Genomic DNA, 21,472 nt, shown 5'->3' on the forward strand with positions numbered 1-21,472 from the left:
TCACTTTCTGCTCTTTCCTTACCTGCATAGTCATTGAGCCAAAAAATGTTCTACTTGGTCACATTGATGAGTGAAGAATCTAGCACTGGTAACTCCCCTTTATGTATGGGCATGTCACAACTACACAACTGTATTACTATATAGTGTTAATTGTATTTGTGACATCCTGACGTCTGACAAATCAAAAGTGAAAATAAAATGACAATTCTGCTATATTTCCAAAAGTTTATTTATTGCAGGCAATACAGTCAGTCTTTATTTTTAATATCATCTACAAGAATGTTGCATTCTGAAAAAATAGTTATCCCGTAATAGTTCAGGGCTTTGCTAGTAGCCTAAAACAGTTACACATAATGAACTTGTATCTTGTGCATGATATGGATCAACGGATCCATAAGAGGCAATATATATGTACAAACAAATATAAACCCATAACACTCGCAAAAATAACCGAGTACATCACAAATGCTAGTGGATTCTTCAGCAAAAAAAGAAAGAGCAGCAAACACTACTGCTGAAATACTTATTTTACAACAAGCGAACAGTCTTGCCAGTCACTGTTAAGTAGTCTTCATCCGCCAGTGCGTGCAAAGCTTCATCAAACATGTCCTTTGTAATTGCCTGCACACATACAAAGTAAAAATTATTTTTTGAAAGGCTTAGTGTGAAGAAATAGCTGAAAAAACACAGGAATATCAAACATATATTAACTTGTTTAGAAATATCCATAAGTGCCGTCACACATAGGTTTCAGTAACTTCCATTATTAAAAAAAAAAAAAAAAATTTACCATACCAATGCCAAAGTTTCTCTTCCAGTGCTGCCCAAGTACACCAGCCCGTCTGTGCTTCCTTTTCTGGCTCGGCATATGACTGCTGCAGAGAATGGCTGACCACAACTGATCCAATGTAGCAGTCAGATATCTGTACAGCCAAAACAGGATGTACAGAGACGTTCTGTGCATCCTGTGCAGGGCCCAGGGCAGGGGTGATTCTAGAGCAATGCCCCCTGGGAAATATGCAAACAAGAAAGCCCAGGGCAGGGGGCCTTGGTCTAGAATCACTGCGTTGAGAAACACGTGATGGTGTCTCCGCGGTGTGGATGTTGATCTCCCTAAGGTCAACCATCCTTGCTTATGTAGTCTTCTACTAGGCATTGCTCCCACTAGCCAGATTCCTACTCCACACTGATGAGGGGCAAATACCCCGAAACAGCTGTCTGTGGATGGATACCATGTTTTGGCATAGGCAGTTTCCTTGACTGGAGACTGCCCTTCCCGTGGTTGTTCCTTCCCGGTGAAAGACCTGGCTAGTTTCCTGGCAGTGTTGAGAAAAATGTGATGGTGTCTCCGCGGCTTTCTTGTTTGCATATTTCCCTGGGGGCATTGCTCTAGAATCACTGCGTTGAGAAACACGTGATGGTGTCTCCGCGGTGTAGATGTTGATCTCCCTAAGGTCAACCATCCCTGCTTATGTAGGATGGTGAAAACAGGCTGGGTGGTGAATAGGTTAAATCGAGTTTATCCTATGAGGCCCATCCACAAGCTAGACATGGCAGCAATGGGAGCTTACAAGCTCCGGCTGCCATGGTAAACCATCAGCACCCCATAACAGTGTAGTGAGTGTAGGATGGGTGTGTGATTGACACAGGCTTTTAAATGCTTAGATAGCAATTGGGACTTGCTCTATTTGCTTTTACAGGGGCAGCGGATGGTGGAGGCCTGCTCCAAATTACACATTTACCTTATATGGTCACTAAGGGGTTAAAAAAGAGAGAGAGTCAACTTACTGCATCAGACTGCCCCCGAAGGTCCTCAAACAATTGCTGGTATTTAAATGCTGGAGTTTTGCCTTTAGCCTGGATCAGTTTCTTCAGGGCCTGAGCCAGTTCCTCCTTACGCTTGCGAGCGGTGGCACTCATTCCTAGAAAATACAGATCATTACAGGTGAGGACAGCAGATTTCACAGTTCCCCCTTGTCGGTTAAAGAGGTGCTACACAAACAGTTCATAATTATTGGCTGAACGCCAGGTGGACTTTTATGGACAAAAAAAACACAATCAAAAGTTACAAGGAAATCACAAACAAGTTCTGCTTCACTGGTATAAAAAGAAAAAACGGACCAGACAGAACTGAAGACATTTTCTGTACAATTGCCACATATGCAGAATGCTTCTGTCAGGTAACATTACCGATACTATTAGATATGAAGCGGTTCCCTTAAGAAACGACAAGGTCTGTTAAATAACGGTGACCGTCTTTTAAGTGAAGAAGGCCTTCAAAGTGCGAGCTATAGCGACACATGGAAGAAACCAACTGCTTGGATAAATATAGAAAACAAGTTTTTATTACCTGTTGTAAGAATTGAGATATCTACAATGCCGGTTCTTGGATCTGTTGCAGACTGTTTTAAAGCTTCACGATGAAGACGTTTCGCTTCTTCTACATCAATAGTTTCCACTTTGCTAGAAAAGCGCACTTTGGCATGAGATTCAGAAAGCCGAATCAGAGACTCCAACTGTCTTGGGTAAGCGGATACCATTCCACGACCACTGCCGATTTTTCTCATATCAACATAAGCCTGTATTAGAGCAAAAAAAATAAAAATAAAAAGCCTTTACACCTCAGATAAAAAAAAAAAAAAAACAAAAACGAAGAAGTTGAAGCATATTCGTATAATGCCCAAAGTTTGAGGCAAGAAAAATAAAAAGATGGTGAAGAACCAATTAAGAAGCAGAAGGGCAACTATTTAGAATTAGAGGGTTCATATTCAGTCACTAAGTAGCAATACTTCATGTATGCACCTAAAATGAGAATAAACTACCATGCCTACATCCTACATTATTCAATTCTCTTAACAGCACATTTATACAACCATGAAGCAGGTGTATTTTTGGGGTATGTGTTAGAGCAGCAAAGCCTGGTCAGACTATGGATCTCCAGACCAGACAAATTAGGTTGTCAGGGTCAGGAGTTTGAGTATCAGTACTTAATAAAGACCTCCTAAGGTCAAAACATTGTCATTTTTTTGTATGGCAGAATAAATGTTGTATTACTTTGACACCTGGAATTGTAAGCTGTCTCACTCAATCTTTTTATCAGTCTCCATATCTGTAGGATTATATTCACAATAACATTTTAGGTATGCGTGAACAACAGACGAAAGGAGCCTGTATGATAACACATCAAATGAGATATCGTGGCACTCCTGGTATAAGTTGGGGTGCACCGGAAGGGTCCAAATCCAGAAGACAAGAAGTAAAAAGCCGGGCACTCCACGTGGCGTGACTAGCTTTACTTCTTATCTTGTATGCCATGACATGACTTTCCACATTGACCTCAGGTCCACATACTATAGAGAAATAAACTGAAGCATGCACTAGTCTGGTCCGTTTTACCTCGATAAGAGCTTGGCTGGCTTCCTCACTTAGTCGAGGATGGACATAAGTGCGAGCATATGCAATGTAATCCTTTAAAACTGCCATATCCAGTTGTTCTTCATTTAACTGCTCCTCGCTCTGGTAGTACAAAGCCACAAGATGGTGAGCAAGGCGCCGGTCATAGGTCTCATCTTGCGGATCCAACATCAAGAATATAAGGTCAAACCTAAGAAAATAAAGTGAAAAATTTGGCTTTTGGGAACCACAGTTTTATGAAGCATCTTAAGCAGCCAGCAAATTCTTACCTTGATAAAAGAGTGTGTGGGAGTTGGATGTTCTCTATTGTAGTTTTCTTAGGATTCCACTGAGACTCCACAGGATTTGCAGCAGCTAAAACCGATGTACGTGCATTTAGCTGACAGATAATCCCAGCCTAAAAAGTAGAAAGAAAAAAAGAAAAAAAAAAAAAGCTGAACGTAATCTGATATGCAAATTCAACTGATGAAAATATAAAGCTTAATGTGAAGAACATGATAAAACATTTTTGTGGTTAAAGTTATCCACCACCCTGAGTTCATTTTTTATTCATTAATTGTACTATGTGCCACTAAAAGCATCCATACTCTTATTATAGTAATATAAACCGTATATCATGCAGATAGCGTCACTTCGTGCCTGCAAATCTAATGTTTACATTTATCTATTCCTCTCCCTAGGCTTACTGTGCTCTATTACCAGGGCCGTATTTGGGGTTTATGCTGCCCTAGGCACTGTCAGTGGTGGCGCCTCCTTCTGATCAGTCAGATTAAGGGTATGTGCACACAGCATTTTGTTTTCAGACAGATCCGCGCTGTAACCCGCCCAAACAACCCAAACTCTAAATATTAAAGAAATGAACTCATACACTGCAATGTAAAAGAAGGGAATTTTGTTACTTACCGTAAATTCCTTTTCTTCTAGCTCCTATTGGGAGACCCAGACGATTGGGTGTATAGTACTGCCTCCGGAGGCCACACAAAGCATTACACTAAAAAGTGTAAGGCCCCTCCCCTTCTGGCTATACACCCCCAGTGGGATCACTGGCTCACCAGTTTTAGTGCAAAAGCAAGAAGGAGGAAAGCCAATAACTGGTTTAAACAAATTCACTCCGAAGTAACATCGGAGAACTGAAAACCATTCAACATGAACAACATGTGTACCCGAAAAACAACCAAAAATCCCGAAGGACAACAGGGCGGGTGCTGGGTCTCCCAATAGGAGCTAGAAGAAAAGGAATTTACGGTAACAAAATTCCCTTCTTCTTCGGCGCTCCATTGGGAGACCCAGACGATTGGGACGTCCAAAAGCTGTCCCTGGGTGGGTAAAGAAATACCTCATGTTAGAGCTGCAAAGACAGCCCTCCCCTACGGGGAGGCAACTGCCGCCTGCAGGACTCTTCTACCTAGGCTGGCGTCCGCCGAAGCATAGGTATGCACCTGATAATGTTTGGTGAAAGTGTGCAGACTCGACCAGGTAGCTGCCTGGCACACCTGTTGAGCCGTAGCCTGGTGTCGTAATGCCCAGGACGCACCCACGGCTCTGGTAGAATGGGCCTTCAGCCCTGATGGAACCGGAAGCCCAGCAGAACGGTAGGCTTCAAGAATTGGTTCTTTGATCCATCGAGCCAGGGTGGCTTTGGAAGCCTGCGACCCTTTGCGCTTACCAGCGACAAGGACAAAGAGTGCATCCGAGCGGCGCAGGGGCGCCGTGCGGGAAATGTAGATTCTGAGTGCTCTCACCAGATCCAACAAATGTAAATCCTTTTCATACCGATGAACTGCATGCGGATAAAAGGAAGGCAAGGAGATATCCTGATTAAGATGAAAAGAGGATACCACCTTATGGAGAAACTCCTGAATGGGGCGCAGCACTACCTTGTCCTGGTGGAACACCAGGAAAGGAGCTTTGGATGACAGCGCTGCTAGTTCAGACACTCTCCGAAGAGACGTGACCGCTACCCGAAAGACCACTTTCTGTGAGAGTCGCGAAAGTGACACATCCCTTAGAGGCTCGAAGGGTGGCTTCTGGAGAGCAACAAGGACCTTGTTTAGATCCCACGGATCTAACGGCCGCCTGTACGGAGGTACGATATGACAAACCCCCTGCAGGAACGTGCGCACCTGAGAAAGTCGTGCTAGACGCTTCTGAAAAAACACGGATAGTGCCGAGACTTGCCCTTTAAGGGAGCCCAGCGACAAGCCCTTTTCCAACCCAGATTGCAGGAAGGAAAGAACTACAGGTAACGCGAATGGCCAGGGGGATACTCCTTGTGCAGAGCACCAGGATAAGAAAATCTTCCACGTTCTGTGGTAGATCTTAGCAGACGTGGGCTTCCTAGCCTGTCTCATGGTGGCCACGACCCCTTGAGGTAATCCTGAAGACGCTAGGATCCAGGACTCAATGGCCACACAGTCAGGTTCAGGGCCGCAGAATTCCGATGGAAAAACGGCCCTTGGGACAGTAAGTCTGGACGGTCTGGTAGTGCCCACGGTTGGCCGACCGTGAGATGCCACAGATCCGGGTACCACGACCTCCTCGGCCAGTCTGGGGCGACGAGTATGACGCGGCCGCAATCGGATCTGATCTTGCGTAACACTCTGGGCAAGAGTGCCAGAGGTGGAAACACATAAGGGAGCCGGAACTGCGACCAATCTTGCACTAAGGCGTCTGCCGCCAGAGCTCTTTGATCGCGAGACCGCGCTATGAAGGTCGGGACCTTGTTGTTGTGTCGAGACGCCATTAGGTCGACGTCCGGCACCCCCCAGCGGCGGCAGATTTCCTGAAACACGTCCGGGTGAAGGGACCATTCCCCTGCGTCCATGCCCTGGCGACTGAGGAAGTCTGCTTCCCAGTTTTCTACGCCCGGGATGTGAACTGCTGATATGGTGGATGCTCTTTCCTCCACCCACATCAGAATCCGCCTGACTTCCTGGAAGGCTTGCCGACTGCGTGTCCCTCCTTGGTGGTTGATGTATGCCACCGCTGTGGAGTTGTCCGACTGAATTCGGATCTGCTTTCCTTCCAGCCACTGCTGGAAGGCTAATAGGGCAAGATACACTGCCCTGATTTCCAGAACATTGATCTGAAGGGTGGACTCCTGCTGAGTCCACGTCCCTTGAGCCCTGTGGTGGAGAAAAACTGCTCCCCACCCTGACAGACTCGCGTCTGTCGTGACCACTGCCCAGGATGGGGGCAGGAATTATCTTCCCTGTGATAATGAGGTGGGAAGAAGCCACCATTGCAGAGAGTCCTTGGCCGTCTGAGAAAGGGAGACTTTCCTGTCTAGGGAAGTTGTCTTCCCGTCCCATTGGCGGAGAATGTCCCATTGAAGTGGGCGCAGATGAAACTGCGCGAACGGGACTGCCTCCATTGCTGCCACCATCTTCCCTAGGAAGTGCATGAGGCGCCTTAAGGAGTGCGACTGACCCTGAAGGAGAGACTGCACCCCTGTCTGTAGTGACCGCTGCTTGTTCAGCGGAAGCTTCACTATCGCTGAGAGGGTATGAAACTCCATGCCAAGGTATGTCAGCGATTGGGCCGGTGTCAGATTTGACTTTGGAAAATTGATGATCCACCCGAAACTCTGGAGAGTCTCCAGCGCAACATTCAGGCTGTGTTGGCATGCCTCTTGAGAGGGTGCTTTGACAAGTAGATCGTCTAAGTAAGGGATCACCGAATGTCCCTGAGAATGCAAGACTGCTACCACTGCCGCCATGACCTTGGTGAAAACCCGTGGGGCTGTCGCCAGACCAAATGGCAGAGCTACGAACTGGAGATGTTCGTCTCCTATCACGAAACGTAGAAAACGTTGGTGCTCTGTAGCAATCGGCACGTGGAGATAAGCATCTTTGATGTCTATTGATGCAAGGAAATCTCCTTGAGACATTGAAGCAATGACGGAGCGGAGGGATTCCATCCGGAACCGCCTGGCGTTCACATGCTTGTTGAGCAGCTTTAGGTCCAGAACAGGACGAAACGAGCCGTCCTTTTTTGGAACCACAAAGAGATTGGAGTAGAAACCTTGCCCTTGTTCCTGCTGAGGAACAGGGATCACCACTCCTTCTGCTTTTAGTGAGCACACCGCTTGCAGAAGGGCATCTGCTCGGTCGGGATGTGGGGAGGTTCTGAAGAACCGAGGCGGAGGACGAGAACTGAACTCTATCCTGTACCCGTGAGACAAAATGTCTGTTACCCACCGGTCTTTGACCTGTGGCAGCCAAATGTCGCAAAAGCGGGAGAGCCTGCCACCGACCGAGGATGCGTAGGGATGAGGCCGAAAGTCATGAGGCAGCCGCCTTGGAAGCGGTTCCTCCGGTTGCTTTCTTGGGGCGTGAGTGAGCCCGCCAGGAATCTGAGCTCCTTTGCTCCTTCTGAGTCCCTTTGGACGAGGAGAATTGGGTCTTGCCGGAGCCTCGAAAGGACCGAAACCTCGACTGCCACTTCCTCTGTTGAGGTTTGCTTGATCTGGGCTGGGGTAAGGAGGAGTCTTTACCCTTGGATTGTTTAATGATTTCAGCCAATTGTTCACCAAACAGTCTATCTACAGATAGTGGCAAACTGGTTAAACATTTTTTGGAAGCAGAATCCGCTTTCCATTCCTTTAACCACAAGGCTCTGCGCAAAACCACAGAGTTGGCAGACGCTATTGAGGTACGGCTTGTAGAGTCCAGGACAGCGTTGATAGCGTAAGTCGCAAACGCAGACATTTGCGAGGTTAGGGACGCTACTCGCGGCACTGCTGGACGTATGATAGAGTCCACCTGTGCCAGACCAGCTGAAATAGCTTGGAGTGCCCACACGGCCGCGAATGCTGGAGCAAACGACGCGCCGATAGCTTCATAGACAGACTTTAACCAAAGGTCCATCTGTCTGTCATTGGCATCTTTAAGTGAGGCCCCATCCTCCACTGCAACTATGGATCTAGCCGCAAGCCTGGAGATTGGGGGGTCCACCTTTGGACACTGGGTCCAGCGTTTGACCACGTCAGGGGGAAAGGGATAACGTGTATCCTTAAGACGTTTGGAGAAACGCTTGTCTGGGTAAGCATGGTGTTTCTGGACTGATTCTCTGAAGTCAGCGTGGTCCAGAAAAGTACTCAGTTTACGCTTGGGATACCTGAAATGGAACTTCTCCTGCTGAGCAGCTGCCTCCTCTGCAGAAGGGGCAGGGGGAGAAATTTCCAATAGACTATTGATGGCCGCTATAAGGTCATTTACCACGGCGTCACCATCAGGAGTATCCAGATTGAGAGCGGTTTCAGGATTAGACTCCTGATCACCCTCCTCTGTCTCATCATGCAGAGACTCTTCTCGCTGAGACCCTGATCCGCGTGATGACGTGGAGGGTCTCTCCCAGCGAGCACGCTTAGGCTGCCTGGGACTGTCATCTGAATCAGAGCCGTCAGGCTGAGATGCCTGGGACCCCCTTGAATCACGGATTAACTCCAAATGAGGGGGACCGGGGAACGTTGCCGCAGCAGTGCCCATGGTCTGAGTAACTGGCCTGGCCTGCAAGGTCTCTAGTATCTTTGTCATAGTGACAGACATTTTGTCAGCAAAAACTGCAAACTCTGTCCCCGTCACCGGGACAGGGTTCACCGGCGACTCTGCCTGGGCCACTACCACCATAGACTCCGGCTGACGAAGTGGCACAGGGACCGAACATTGCACACAATGGGGGTCATTGTAACCTGCCGGTAGATCAGCCCCACAAGCGGCACAAGCAGCGCTTACAGCCTGTGTCTTGGCACCCTTGCGTTTTGCGGATGACATGTTGTCGTCTCCTCAGAGCAATATAGGGTATACAGCCAAGAAGCGACCTTACAGTGCAATATATATATATATATATGGTATAGAGAAAAAAATACACCAATATAACACTGTGGCACTAGTGGGGCCAGCACTAAAGTGCTGCTTACCGCCCGCTTAACGCGGGTGTGTGGTCGCCAGAAATCCCTTGTCTGGGTCTCCCAGAGCCTGTGTCCGTTCTCCAGCCAGACTGCATGTAGGAATGGCTGCCGGCGTCCTATGGAGAGGGGCGGGCCCTGGGCGTGTGCAGACAAAGAGCGGGAAACCTGCGTCCCCCTGTGCTCAGTGAGAGGGCTGGAGCATGTAAATAAGGCTCCAGCCCTCGGCGCTGATTAATCGTACAGCGTCTCTCCCTTGCCCTGATTGACAGGGTGGGGGCGGGAACGAAGCGGAGCTAGGCCGCAGAAGCCGGGGACTAAATTTATAAGCGACGCCGTCGTAAAAGCACGGTCGGCGCTAAGTCCCCGGCGCACTACAAGTCGCAGCCGCGCCGCCGCTCCAGGGGCGGCCGGCGCGGCAGTCCCCAACACATAAAGTCACTCAGACAAACTGTAGTGACTGTAACCCCAGCGCGCAGCGCTACTGTCCCCGGCGCACTAGCACACCCAGCAAGTCTGGAATGTGCTCGGCCTGTTTGGGACACAGAGTACCTGAATGTAGCAGGGCTTGTCCCTGAACGGTACCCAGCTCCGTATCCATCAGGTTCCATGGGTCTGTGGATGGATCCCGGCCTCAGGGCTTGGGGGCCGGTAAGATCCCACTTCCTCAGAGCCCCTCAGGGGGATGGGGAAGGAAAACAGCATGTGGGCTCCAGCCTCCGTACCCACAATGGGTACCTCAACCTTAACAAACACCGCCGACATAAAGTGGGGTGAGAAGGGAGCATGCTGGGGGCCCTAGTATGGGCCCTCTTTTCTTCCATCCGACATAGTCAGCAGCTGCTGCTGACTAAACAGTGGAGCTATGCGTGGATGTCTGACCTCCTTCGCACAAAGCAGAAAACTGGTGAGCCAGTGATCCCACTGGGGGTGTATAGCCAGAAGGGGAGGGGCCTTACACTTTTTAGTGTAATGCTTTGTGTGGCCTCCGGAGGCAGTACTATACACCCAATCGTCTGGGTCTCCCAATGGAGCGCCGAAGAAAACGACTTGCTGTCCATATGTTCAGTCTTTGGAGTTTTTTTTAAGTGCGCCAGGTTTCCTCAGACATGAAGCGGCTAATAGTGACCAGTCCATTACATGGCGGCTTCTGCTTGGATGCCGCTTACTAGTTCATTTAAAAAAATAAGTAAAATCCAGTAGCTAAAAGATGTTGGAAAAAACAACCAAGAAGCAACAGCAAACCAAAAAAAAGAAGGGAATTTTGTTACTTACCGTAAATTCCTTTTCTTCTAGCTCTTATTGGGAGACCCAGACGATTGGGTGTATAGCACTGCCTCCGGAGGCCACACAAAGCAATTACACTAAAAAGTGTAAGGCCCCTCCCCTTCTGGCTATACACCCCCAGTGGGATCACTGGCTCACCAGTTTTAGTGCAAAAGCAAGAAGGAGGAAAGCCAATAACTGGTTTAAACAAATTCTCTCCGAGTAACATCGGAGAACTGAAAACCGTTCAACATGAACAACATGTGTACCCGCAAACAAACCAAAAATCCCGAAGGACAACAGGGCGGGTGCTGGGTCTCCCAATAAGAGCTAGAAGAAAAGGAATTTACGGTAAGTAACAAAATTCCCTTCTTCTTCGGCGCTCTATTGGGAGACCCAGACGATTGGGACGTCCAAAAGCTGTCCCTGGGTGGGTAAACAAATACCTCATGTTAGAGCTGCAAGACAGCCCTCCCCTACGGGGAGGCAACTGCCGCCTGCAGGACTCTTCTACCTAGGCTGGCGTCCGCCGAAGCATAGGTATGCACCTGATAATGTTTGGTGAAAGTGTGCAGACTCGACCAGGTAGCTGCCTGGCACACCTGTTGAGCCGTAGCCTGGTGTCGTAATGCCCAGGATGCACCCACGGCTCTGGTAGAATGGGCCTTCAGCCCTGAAGGAACCGGAAGCCCAGCAGAACGGTAGGCTTCAAGAATTGGTTCTTTGATCCATCGAGCCAGGGTGGCCTTAGAAGCCTGCGACCCTTTGCGCTTACCAGCGACAAGGACAAAGAGTGCATCCGAACGGCGCAAGGGCGCCGTGCGGGAAATGTAGATTCTGAGTGCTCTCACCAGATCTAACAAATGTAAATCCTTCTCATACCGATGAACTGCATGAGGACAAAACGAAGGCAAAGAGATATCCTGATTAAGATGAAAAGAGGATACCACCTTCGGGAGAAACTCCTGAATGGGGCGCAGCACAACCTTGTCCTGGTGGAAGACCAGGAAGGGAGCCTTGGATGATAGTGCTGCCAGCTCAGACACTCTCCGAAGAGATGTGATCGCTACCAGAAAAGCCACTTTCTGTGATAGTCTAGAAAGTGAAACCTCCCTCAGAGGCTCGAAGGGCGGCTTCTGGAGGGCAACTAGTACCCTGTTCAGATCCCATGGATCTAACGGCCGCTTGTACGGGGGTACGATATGGCAAACCCCCTGTAGGAACGTGCGCACCTTAGGAAGGCGTGCCAAACGCCTCTGAAAAAAGACGGATAGCGCCGAGACCTGACCTTTAAGGGAGCCGAGCGACAAACCTTTTTCTAACCCAGATTGCAGGAAAGAAAGAAAGGTAGGCAATGCAAATGGCCAGGGAGACACTCCCTGAGCAGAGGACCAGGATAAGAATATCCTCCACGTTCTGTGGTAGATCTTAGCGGACGTGGGCTTCCTAGCCTGTCTCATGGTGGCAACGACCCCTTGGGACAATCCTGAAGACGCTAGGATCCAGGACTCAATGGTCACACAGTCAGGTTCAGGGCCGCAGAATTCCGATGGAAAAACGGCCCTTGGGACAGTAAGTCTGGTCGGTCTGGGAGTGCCCACGGTTGGCCGACCGTGAGCTGCCACAGATCCGGATACCACGCCCTCCTCGGCCAGTCTGGGGCGACAAGTATGACGCGGCTGCAATCGGATCTGATCTTGCGTAGCACTCTGGGCAAGAGTGCCAGAGGTGGAAACACATAAGGGAGCCGGAACTGCGACCAATCTTGCACTAGGGCGTCTGCCGCCAGCGCTCTTTGATCGCGAGACCGTGCCATGAAGGTTTGGACCTTGTTGTTGTGCCGTGACGCCATTAGGTCGACGTCCGGCACCCCCCAGCGGCGACAGATTTCCTGAAACACGTCTGGGTGAAGGGACCATTCCCCTGCGTCCATGCCCTGGCGACTGAGGAAGTCTGCTTCCCAGTTTTCTACGCCGGGGATGTGAACTGCGGATATGGTGGAGGCTGTGGCTTCCACCCACATCAGAATCCGCCGGACTTCCTGGAAGGCTTGCCGACTGCGTGTCCCCCCTTTGTGGTTGATGTATGCCACCGCTGTGGAGTTGTCCGACTGAATTCGGATCTGCCTTCCTTCCAGCCACTGTTGGAAGGCTAGTAGGGCAAGATACACTGCTCTGATTTCCAGAACATTGATCTGAAGGGTGGACTCCTGCTGAGTCCACGTACCCTGAGCCCTGTGGTGGAGAAACACTGCTCCCCACCCTGACAGACTCGCGTCTGTCGTGACCACCGCCCAAGACGGTGGTAGGAAGGATCTTCCCTGTGATAATGAGGTGGAAAGGAGCCACCACTGCAGAGAGTCCTTGGCCGTCTGGGAAAGGGAGACTTTCCTGTCCAGGGATGTTGACTTCCCGTCCCATTGGCGGAGAATGTCCCATTGAAGTGGACGCAGATGAAACTGCGCAAACGGAACCGCCTCTATTGCCGCCACCATCTTCCCGAGGAAGTGCATGAGGCGTCTTAAGGAGTGCGACTGACTTTGAAGGAGAGCCTGCACCCCAGTCTGTAGAGACCGCTGCTTGTCCAGCGGAAGCTTCACTATCGCTGAGAGAGTATGAAACTCCATGCCAAGATACGTTAGTGATTGGGTCGGTGACAGATTTGACTTTGGGAAGTTGATGATCCACCCGAACGCCTGGAGAGTCTCCAGTGCAACATTCAGGCTGAGTTGGCATGCCTCTTGAGAGGGTGCCTTGACCAGTAGATCGTCCAAGTAAGGGATCACAGAGTGTCCGTGAGAGTGCAAGACTGCTACCACTGCCGCCATGATCTTGGTGAACACCCGAGGGGCTGTCGCCAGACCAAATGGCAGAGCTACGAACTGAAGATGGTCGTCTCCTATCACGAAGCGTAGAAAGCGTTGGTGCTCTGTAGCAATCGGCACATGGAGATAAGCATCTTTGATGTCTATTGATGCTAGGAAATCTCCTTGAGACATTGAGGCAATGACTGAGCGGAGGGATTCCATCCGGAACCGCCTGGCGTTCACATGCTTGTTGAGCAGTTTTAGGTCCAGAACAGGACGGAAGGAGGCGTCCTTTTTTGGAACCACAAAGAGATTGGAGTAAAATCCTCGCCCCCGTTCCTGAGGGGGGACAGGGATCACGACTCCTTCTGCTCTTAGAGAGTCCACCGCCTGCAGCAGGGCATCTGCTCGGTTGGGGTGTGGGGAGGTTCTGAAGAACCGAAGTGGAGGCCGAGAACTGAACTCGATTCTGTACCCGCGAGACAAAATGTCTGTTACCCACCGGTCTTTGACCTGTGACAGCCAAATGTCGCAAAAGCGGGAGAGCCTGCCACCGACCGAGGATGCGGAGGGAGGAGGCCGAAAGTCATGAGGTAGCCGCTTTGGAAGCGGTTCCTCCATTTGCTTTCCTGGGGCGTGAGTGAGCCCGCCAGGAATCTGAGCTCCCTTGTTCTTTCTGAGTCCTTTTGGACGAGGAGAATTGGGCCTTGCCCGAGCCTCGAAAGGACCGAAACCTCGACTGCCACTTTTTCTGTTGAGGTTTACTTGCTCTGGGCTGTGGTAAGGAAGAGTCCTTACCCTTGGACTGTTTTATGATTTCAGCCAATGGCTCACCAAACAGTCTGTCTCTAGATAATGGCAAGCTGGTTAAGCATTTTTTGAAACCAGCATCTGCTTTCCAGTCCTTTAACCACAAGGCTCTGCGCAAAACCACAGAATTGGCGGACGCCATAGCGGTACGGCTCGTAGATTCTAGGACAGCATTGATAGCATAGGTCGCAAACGCAGACATTTGCGAAGTTAGGGACGCCACTTGCGGCACTGCTGGATGTATGATAGCATCCACCTGTGCTAAACCAGCTGAAATAGCTTGGAGTGCCCACACGGCCGCGAATGCTGGAGCAAACGACGCGCCGATAGCTTCATAGACAGATTTCAACCAAAGGTCCATCTGTCTGTCGTTGGCATCTTTAAGTGAAGCGCCATCCTCTACTGCGACTATGGATCTAGCCGCAAGCTTGGAAATTGGGGGATCCACCTTTGGACACTGGGTCCAGCGTTTGGCCACCTCAGAGGGAAAAGGATAACGGGTATCCTTAGAACGTTTAGAGAAACGCTTGTCTGGATGAGCGTCGTGTTTCTGGATCGATTCTCTGAAGTCAGAGTGGTCCAAAAAAGCACTTAATTTACGCTTGGGATACAGGAAATGGAACTTCTCCTGCTGTGCAGCTGCCTCCTCTGCAGAAGGGGCTGGGAGAGAAATATCAAACAGTCTATTAATTGCCGATATAAGGTCATTAACCATGGCGTCACCATCAGGGGCATCCAGATTGAGAGGGGCCTCAGGATTAGAATCCTGATCACCGTCCTCAGTCTCATCACAGAGAGACTCTTCTCGCTGAGACCCTGAGCAGTGTGATGACGTGGAGGGTCTTTCCCAGCGAGCTCGCTTAGGCTGCCTGGGACTGTCATCTGAGTCAGAGACTTCAGCCTGTGATGCTTGAGACCCCCTTGAAGTACGGATTAGTTCCAACTGAGGGGGACCGGAGAGCATAGACACAGCAGTGTCCATGGTCTGAGTAACTGGCCTGGACTGCAAGGTCTCCAGGATTTTTGTCATAGTCACAGACATTTTATCAGCAAAAACTGCAAAGTCTGTCCCCGTCACCGGGGCAGGGTTCACAGGCGTCTCTGCCTGGGCCACTACCACCATAGGCTCTGGCTGACGAAGTGCCACTGGGACTGAACATTGCACACAATGTGAGTCATTGGAGCCTGCCGGTAGATCAGCCCCACATGCAGTACAAACAGTGTACACAGCCTGTGCCTTGGCACCCTTGCGTTTTGCGGATGACATGTTGCTGCCTCCTCAGAGCAGTACAGGGTGTCCAGCCAAGAAGCGACCTTACAGTGCAACTATATATATATATATGGTACCAAGAAAAAAGTACACTAATATAACACTGAGGCACTAGTGGGGCCAGTACTAAAGTGCAGCTTACCGCCCGCTTAGGAGCGGGTGTGTGGTCGCCGAAATCCCTTTAGTCTGGGTCTCCCAGAGCCTGCTGCCTTTCCCCAGCCAGACCGCATGTGTAATGGCTGCCGGCGTCCTTGTGGAGAGGGGGGGCGGGCCCTGGGCGTATACAGACGAAGAGCGGGAAGCCTGCTTCCCACTGTGCCTAGTGAGAGGGCTGGAGCATGTAAATAAAGCTCCAGCCCTCGGCGCTGCCAATTGAGCAGCGTCTCTCCCCTACCCTGATTGACAGGGTGGGGGCGGGAACGAAGCGGCGCTAGGCCGCAGAAGCCGGGGGCTAAAGTTAGAAGCGCCGCCGCCGTAAAAGCGCGGTCGGCGCAAAGTCCCCGGCGCACCACAAGTCGCAGCTGCGCCGCCGCTCCAGTAGCGGTCGGCGCAGTAGTTCCCAACATGTAACGTCACTCAGCAAAGCTGCAGTGACCTAACCCCAGCGCACAGCGCTACTGTCCCCGGCGCACTATAACGCTCAGCAAGCCTTGAGAGTGTCCGTGCCTGCCGGGGACACAGAGTACCTGAAAGTTGCAGGGCCTTGTCCCTGAACGGCACTCCCGCTCCAAATCCAGCAGGTTCTCTGGGTCTGTGGATGGAGCCCGGCCTCAGGGCTTGGGGGCCGGCAAGATCCCACTTCCACAGAGCCCTCCAGGGGATGTGGAAGGAAAACAGCATGTGGGCTCCAGCCTCTGTACCAGCAATAGGTACCTCAACCTTACAAGCACCACCGCGGGTGAGAAGGGAGCATGCTGGGGGCCCCATATGGGCCCTCTTTTCTTCCATCCGATATAGCCAGCAGCTACTGCTGACTACAAACAGTGGAGCTATGCGTGGATGTCTGACCTCCTTCGCACAAAGCAGAAAACTGGTGAGCCAGTGATCCCACTGGGGGTGTATAGCCAGAAGGGGAGGGGCCTTACACTTTTTAGTGTAATTGCTTTGTGTGGCCTCCGGAGGCAGTGCTATACACCCAATCGTCTGGGTCTCCCAATAGAGCGCCGAAGAAAAAAAAATTTGCTACAGGATAAAATGATGACTGTCCTGAAGCGTATTTTGTCTGAATAATTCCGCGGGTTCACAGACATCTACAAGACGTGTGCACATGCCCTGATAGAGCCCAGAGCCTTCAGATAGTAGTTAAGACCTGCATACACATTAACCTAAAGTTGTCTAAACCCGCCAATATCGACGGGTTCTGCTGACAGCCCAATGAGTATGGGGGCTCTCAATTCTGATTGTCAGAGGGAATAAGGATCCAGCATGTCCGATTACGGAGTGTAGATCCTATTATCCTCTAAATGATAAGCTGCTGCCGGAGATGTCCAGCAGCAGCTCTAATAGAGAACACAGAAACACTTGGCAGAATGAGTGCTCCTGCATATGGGAGAGCTGAGCAAGATAGCTGTCGGCTGAAAGATCAGACTAAACTGTATGGGGGCTTTAGTCTATTACTTATTCGGCTGACAGACATGCAGATAGCTGTATTTTTAGTCCAGCACGCTGACCCTATGTTTTAGGATCAAGACTAATAAGGTAAAGATTACAACAGCCACATGACTATCACCAGAACCACCATTAGTACAGTAATACATAACTAAAACCACACTAAATACAAGAATACATAACCAAAACCACAGTTAGTACAGTAATACATCAACAGAACTACTGTCAATACAGTAATATATCACCAAAACCACCCTAAATACAATAATACATCACCAAACCCACCCTTAAGACAATAATACATCACCAAAACCACCATCAGTACATGAATACATTGCCAACTTCGTACAGCAATCAAGAGCAGTGTCAGGTTAGACCCATATACATATATGTATTGCATTAACGTACAACTCCCAGTATGTCCTAAACAATGGTAAGGCGCTGCTGGTAGTTGTTACCAGCCATCATCAGACTGTGGACCATATAAGAACCACAATACTGATTAGTCCCAGGCAGTAGACTTAACTTTTGGAGGAGATCTTATATGTTTAGGTCCATTAATTCTGAGGAGATTAGTAGGGCAGAGGTGGGCTCAGTAGGGAGAAGGGGCATCATGGGGTGGGACTTGAGACCCCCCACCAATTGCTCAAAAGACCTCTTAAGTGCACAGCTCAGGAGACAGGACTATGAAATTTTACTCCAGTCATTCATTCTGTCTGCATGTTCTGGTTCTCGGAAAAACTCGGGGCCACGGTAGTCGGACCCCCAGCGATTGGAAAGTTATTCCCCATCCCAAGGATAGGGGGTAAGTTTCCAATGTGAGAAAACCCCTTTAAAGCAGCATTAACACTGCAGCCAAAGATGGGAAACTGATTTATCTAAACAGTGTCCATCCCCCGATGCACGAGCAAAACTTTCATTCGTCAGGTGAGATGATTTTTAAGCTCACTGAAAGGGAATCTGTCACCCCAAAATGACACTTTGACTGCAGAAATATTTATATGGGGGACATGATCTGTGGAGAAATAATCCCACCCATAGAGTTCAGCTTAAAAGGAACTGGTCACGACCTTTAATATTAAACTGCTCCATTGTCTTGTTAGTCAGAAAATGTGCATCACTTACGTTGCGTCACTAACAAGACACTGGGGGCAGTTTAATATCGAAAAAGGGTGTAACAGGTTCCCTTTAATATTCACTGAAAAGAAGGGAATTTTGTTTACTTACCGTAAATTCCTTTTCTTCTAGCTCTAATTGGGAGACCCAGACAATTGGGTGTATAGCTACTGCCTCCAGAGGCCACACAAAGTATTACACTTAAAAGTGTAAGGCCCCTCCCCTTCTGCCTATACACCCCCCGTGGGATCACGGGCTCCTCAGTTTTAGTGCAAAAGCAAGAAGGAGGAAAGCCAATAAACTGGTTTAAGCAAATTCAATCCGAAGGAATATCGGAGAACTGAAACCATTCAACATGAACAACCTGTGTATACAAAAATACAGGGGCGGGTGCTGGGTCTCCCAATTAGAGCTAGAAGAAAAGGAATTTACGGTAATTAAACAAAATTCCCTTCTTCTTTGTCGCTCTATTGGGAGACCCAGACAATTGGGATGTCCAAAAGCAATCCCTGGGTGGGTAAAATAATACCTCGTAATAGAGCCGTAAAACGGCTCCTTCCTACAGGTGGGCAACCGCCGCCTGAAGGACTCGTCTGCCTATGCTGGCATCCGCCGAAGCATAGGTATGCACCTGACAGAGTTTCGTGAAAGTGTGGAGGCTGGACCAGGTAGCCGCCTGACACACAAGCTGAGCCGTCGCCTGGTGCCTCAAGCCCAGGACGCATCCACCGCTCTGGTAGAATGGACCTTCAGCCCTGAGGGAACCGTAAGCCCAGCAGAACGATAAGCTAGAGAATTGGTTCCTTGAACCACCGAGCCAGTCTTGATTTGGAAGCCTGCAACCCTTTACGCTGGCTAGCGACAAGGACAAGAGTGCTTCCGAGCGGCGCAGGGGCGCCGTACGATCGATGAAGAGTCTGAGTGCTCTCACCAGATCTAATCAAGTGCAAATCCTTTTCACATTGGTGAACTGGATGAAGACAAACAGAGGGTACGGATACCCTGATTGAGATGAAAGGGGGGATTCCACCTTAGGGAGAAATTCCGGAACCGGACGCAAAACCCCTTGACCTGGTGAGACACCGGGAAGGGGACTTTGCACGACAATGCTGCCCCGACAGACACTCTCCGAAGTGAAGTGACTGCCCCTAGGAAAACCACTTTCTGCGAAAGGCGTGAGAGAGAAAAGAAGGGAATTTTGTTACTTACCGTAAATTCCTTTTCTTCTAGCTCCAATTGGGAGACCCAGACGATTGGGTGTATAGCTACTGCCTCCGGAGGCCACACAAAGTATTACACTAAAAAGTGTAAGGCCCCTCCCCTTCTGCATATACACCCCCCGTGGGATCACGGGCTCCTCAGTTTTAGTGCAAAAGCAAGAAGGAGGAAAGCCAATAACTGGTTAAACAAATTCAATCCGAAGGAACATCGGAGAACTGAAACCATTCAACATGAACAACATGTGTACCCGAAAAAAACAAAAATCCCGAAGGAAACAGGGCGGGTGCTGGGTCTCCCAATTGGAGCTAGAAGAAAAGGAATTTACGGTAAGTAACAAAATTCCCTTCTTCTTCGGCGCTCCATTGGGAGACCCAGATGATTGGGACGTCCAAAAGCAGTCCCTGGGTGGGTAAATTAATACCTCAAGTTAGGGCCGTAAAACAGCCCTTCCCTACATGGAGGCAACCGCCGCCTGCAGGACTCTTCTACCTAGGCTGGCATCCGCCTAAGCGTAGGTGTGCACCTGATAATGCTTGGTGAAAGTGTGCAGACTCGACCAGGTAGCTGCCTGGCACACCTGCTGAGCCGTAGCCTGGTGCCGTAATGCCCAGGACGCACCCACGGCTCTGGTAGAATGGGCCTTCAGCCCTGATGGAACCGGAAGCCCAGCAGAACGGTAGGCTTCAAGAATTGGTTCCTTGATCCATCGAGCCAGGGTGGATTTGGAAGCCTGCGACCCTTTACGCTGACCAGAGTCAAGTACAAAGAGTGCATCCGAGCGGCGCAGGGGCGCCGTGCGGGAAATGTAGATTCTGAGTGCTCTCACCAGATCCAACAAATGCAAATCCATTTCATATCGATGAACTGGATGAGGACAAAAGGAAGGTAAGGAGATATCCTGATTGAGATGAAAGGGGGATACCACCTTAGGGAGAAACTCCGGAATCGGGCGCAGCACTACCTTGTCTTGGTGAAACACCAGGAAGGGAGCTTTGGCTGACCGCGCTGCTAGTTCGGACACTCTCCGAAGAGATGTGACCGCTACCAGAAAGGCCACTTTCTGTGAAAGTCGAGAAAGTGAAACATCCCTCAGAGGCTCGAAGGACGGCTTCTGGAGAGCAATTAGTACCCTGTTCAGATCCCATGGGTCTAACGGCCTCTTGTACGGAGGGACAATGTGACAAACCCCCTGCAGGAACGTGCGTACCTGAGGAAGTCGTGCTAGGCGCTTCTGAAAGGATACAGACAGCGCTGGGACTTGTCCTTTAAGGGAGCCGAGCGACAAACCTTTTTCCAAACCAGATTGCAGGAAGGAAAGAAAAGTAGGCAATGCAAATGGCCAGGGAGACACTCCCTGAGCAGAGCACTAAGATAAGAATATCTTCCACGTCCTGTGGTAGATCTTGGCAGACGTCGGCTTCCTAGCCCGTCTCATGGTGGCAATGACGTCTTGAGATAATCCTGAAGACGCTAGGATCCAGGACTCAATGGCCACACAGTCAGGTTCAGGGCCGTAGAATTCAGACAGAAAAACGGCCCTTGGGACAGTAAGTCTGGCCGGTCTGGTAGTGCCCACGGTTGGCCGACCGTGAGATGCCACAGATCCGGGTACCACGACCTCCTCAGCCAGTCTGGGGCGACAAGGATGGCGCGGCGGCAATCGGAGCTGATCTTGCGTAGCACTCTGGCCAACAGTGTCAGAGGGGTAAACACATAGGGTAGCTGGAACTGCGACCCATCCCGAACTAAGGCGCCTGCCGCCAGAGCTCTTTGATCGTGAGACCGCGCCATGAAAATCGGGACCTTGTTGTTGTGCCGAGACGCCATTAGGTCGACGTCCGGCATCCCCCAGCGGCTACAGATTTCCTGAAACACGTCCGGGTGCAGAGACCATTCCCCTGCGTCCATACCCTGGCAACTGAGGAAGTCTGCTTCCCAGTTTTCTACGCCCGGGATGTGAACTGCGGATATGGTGGATGCTCTGTCTTCCACCCACATCAGAATCCGCCGGACTGCCTGGGAGGCTTGCCGACTGCGTGTTCCGCCTTGGTGG

General features: G+C 50.2%; 1 protein-coding gene across 1 annotated transcript in view; it reads right to left on the reverse strand.

The window, feature by feature from the left end:
• Positions 1 to 211: 211 nt before the first annotated feature.
• Positions 212 to 21,472, reverse strand: part of MCM4 (minichromosome maintenance complex component 4) — a 128,448-nt gene continuing 107,187 nt past the window's right edge. Inside the window, exons 13-17 of the mRNA XM_075316356.1 lie at positions 3,684 to 3,811; positions 3,397 to 3,604; positions 2,351 to 2,579; positions 1,789 to 1,922; positions 212 to 621 (exon numbers count right to left, since the gene is read on the reverse strand). Coding sequence (XP_075172471.1) covers positions 529 to 621; positions 1,789 to 1,922; positions 2,351 to 2,579; positions 3,397 to 3,604; positions 3,684 to 3,811 — 792 coding nt within the window. The 3' untranslated portion in view covers positions 212 to 528. The remainder of the gene's footprint in view (positions 622 to 1,788; positions 1,923 to 2,350; positions 2,580 to 3,396; positions 3,605 to 3,683; positions 3,812 to 21,472) is intronic.

Source organism: Anomaloglossus baeobatrachus, chromosome 6 (genome assembly GCF_048569485.1).
Source record: "Anomaloglossus baeobatrachus isolate aAnoBae1 chromosome 6, aAnoBae1.hap1, whole genome shotgun sequence".
In the NCBI taxonomy this organism is placed as follows: domain Eukaryota; kingdom Metazoa; phylum Chordata; class Amphibia; order Anura; family Aromobatidae; genus Anomaloglossus; species Anomaloglossus baeobatrachus.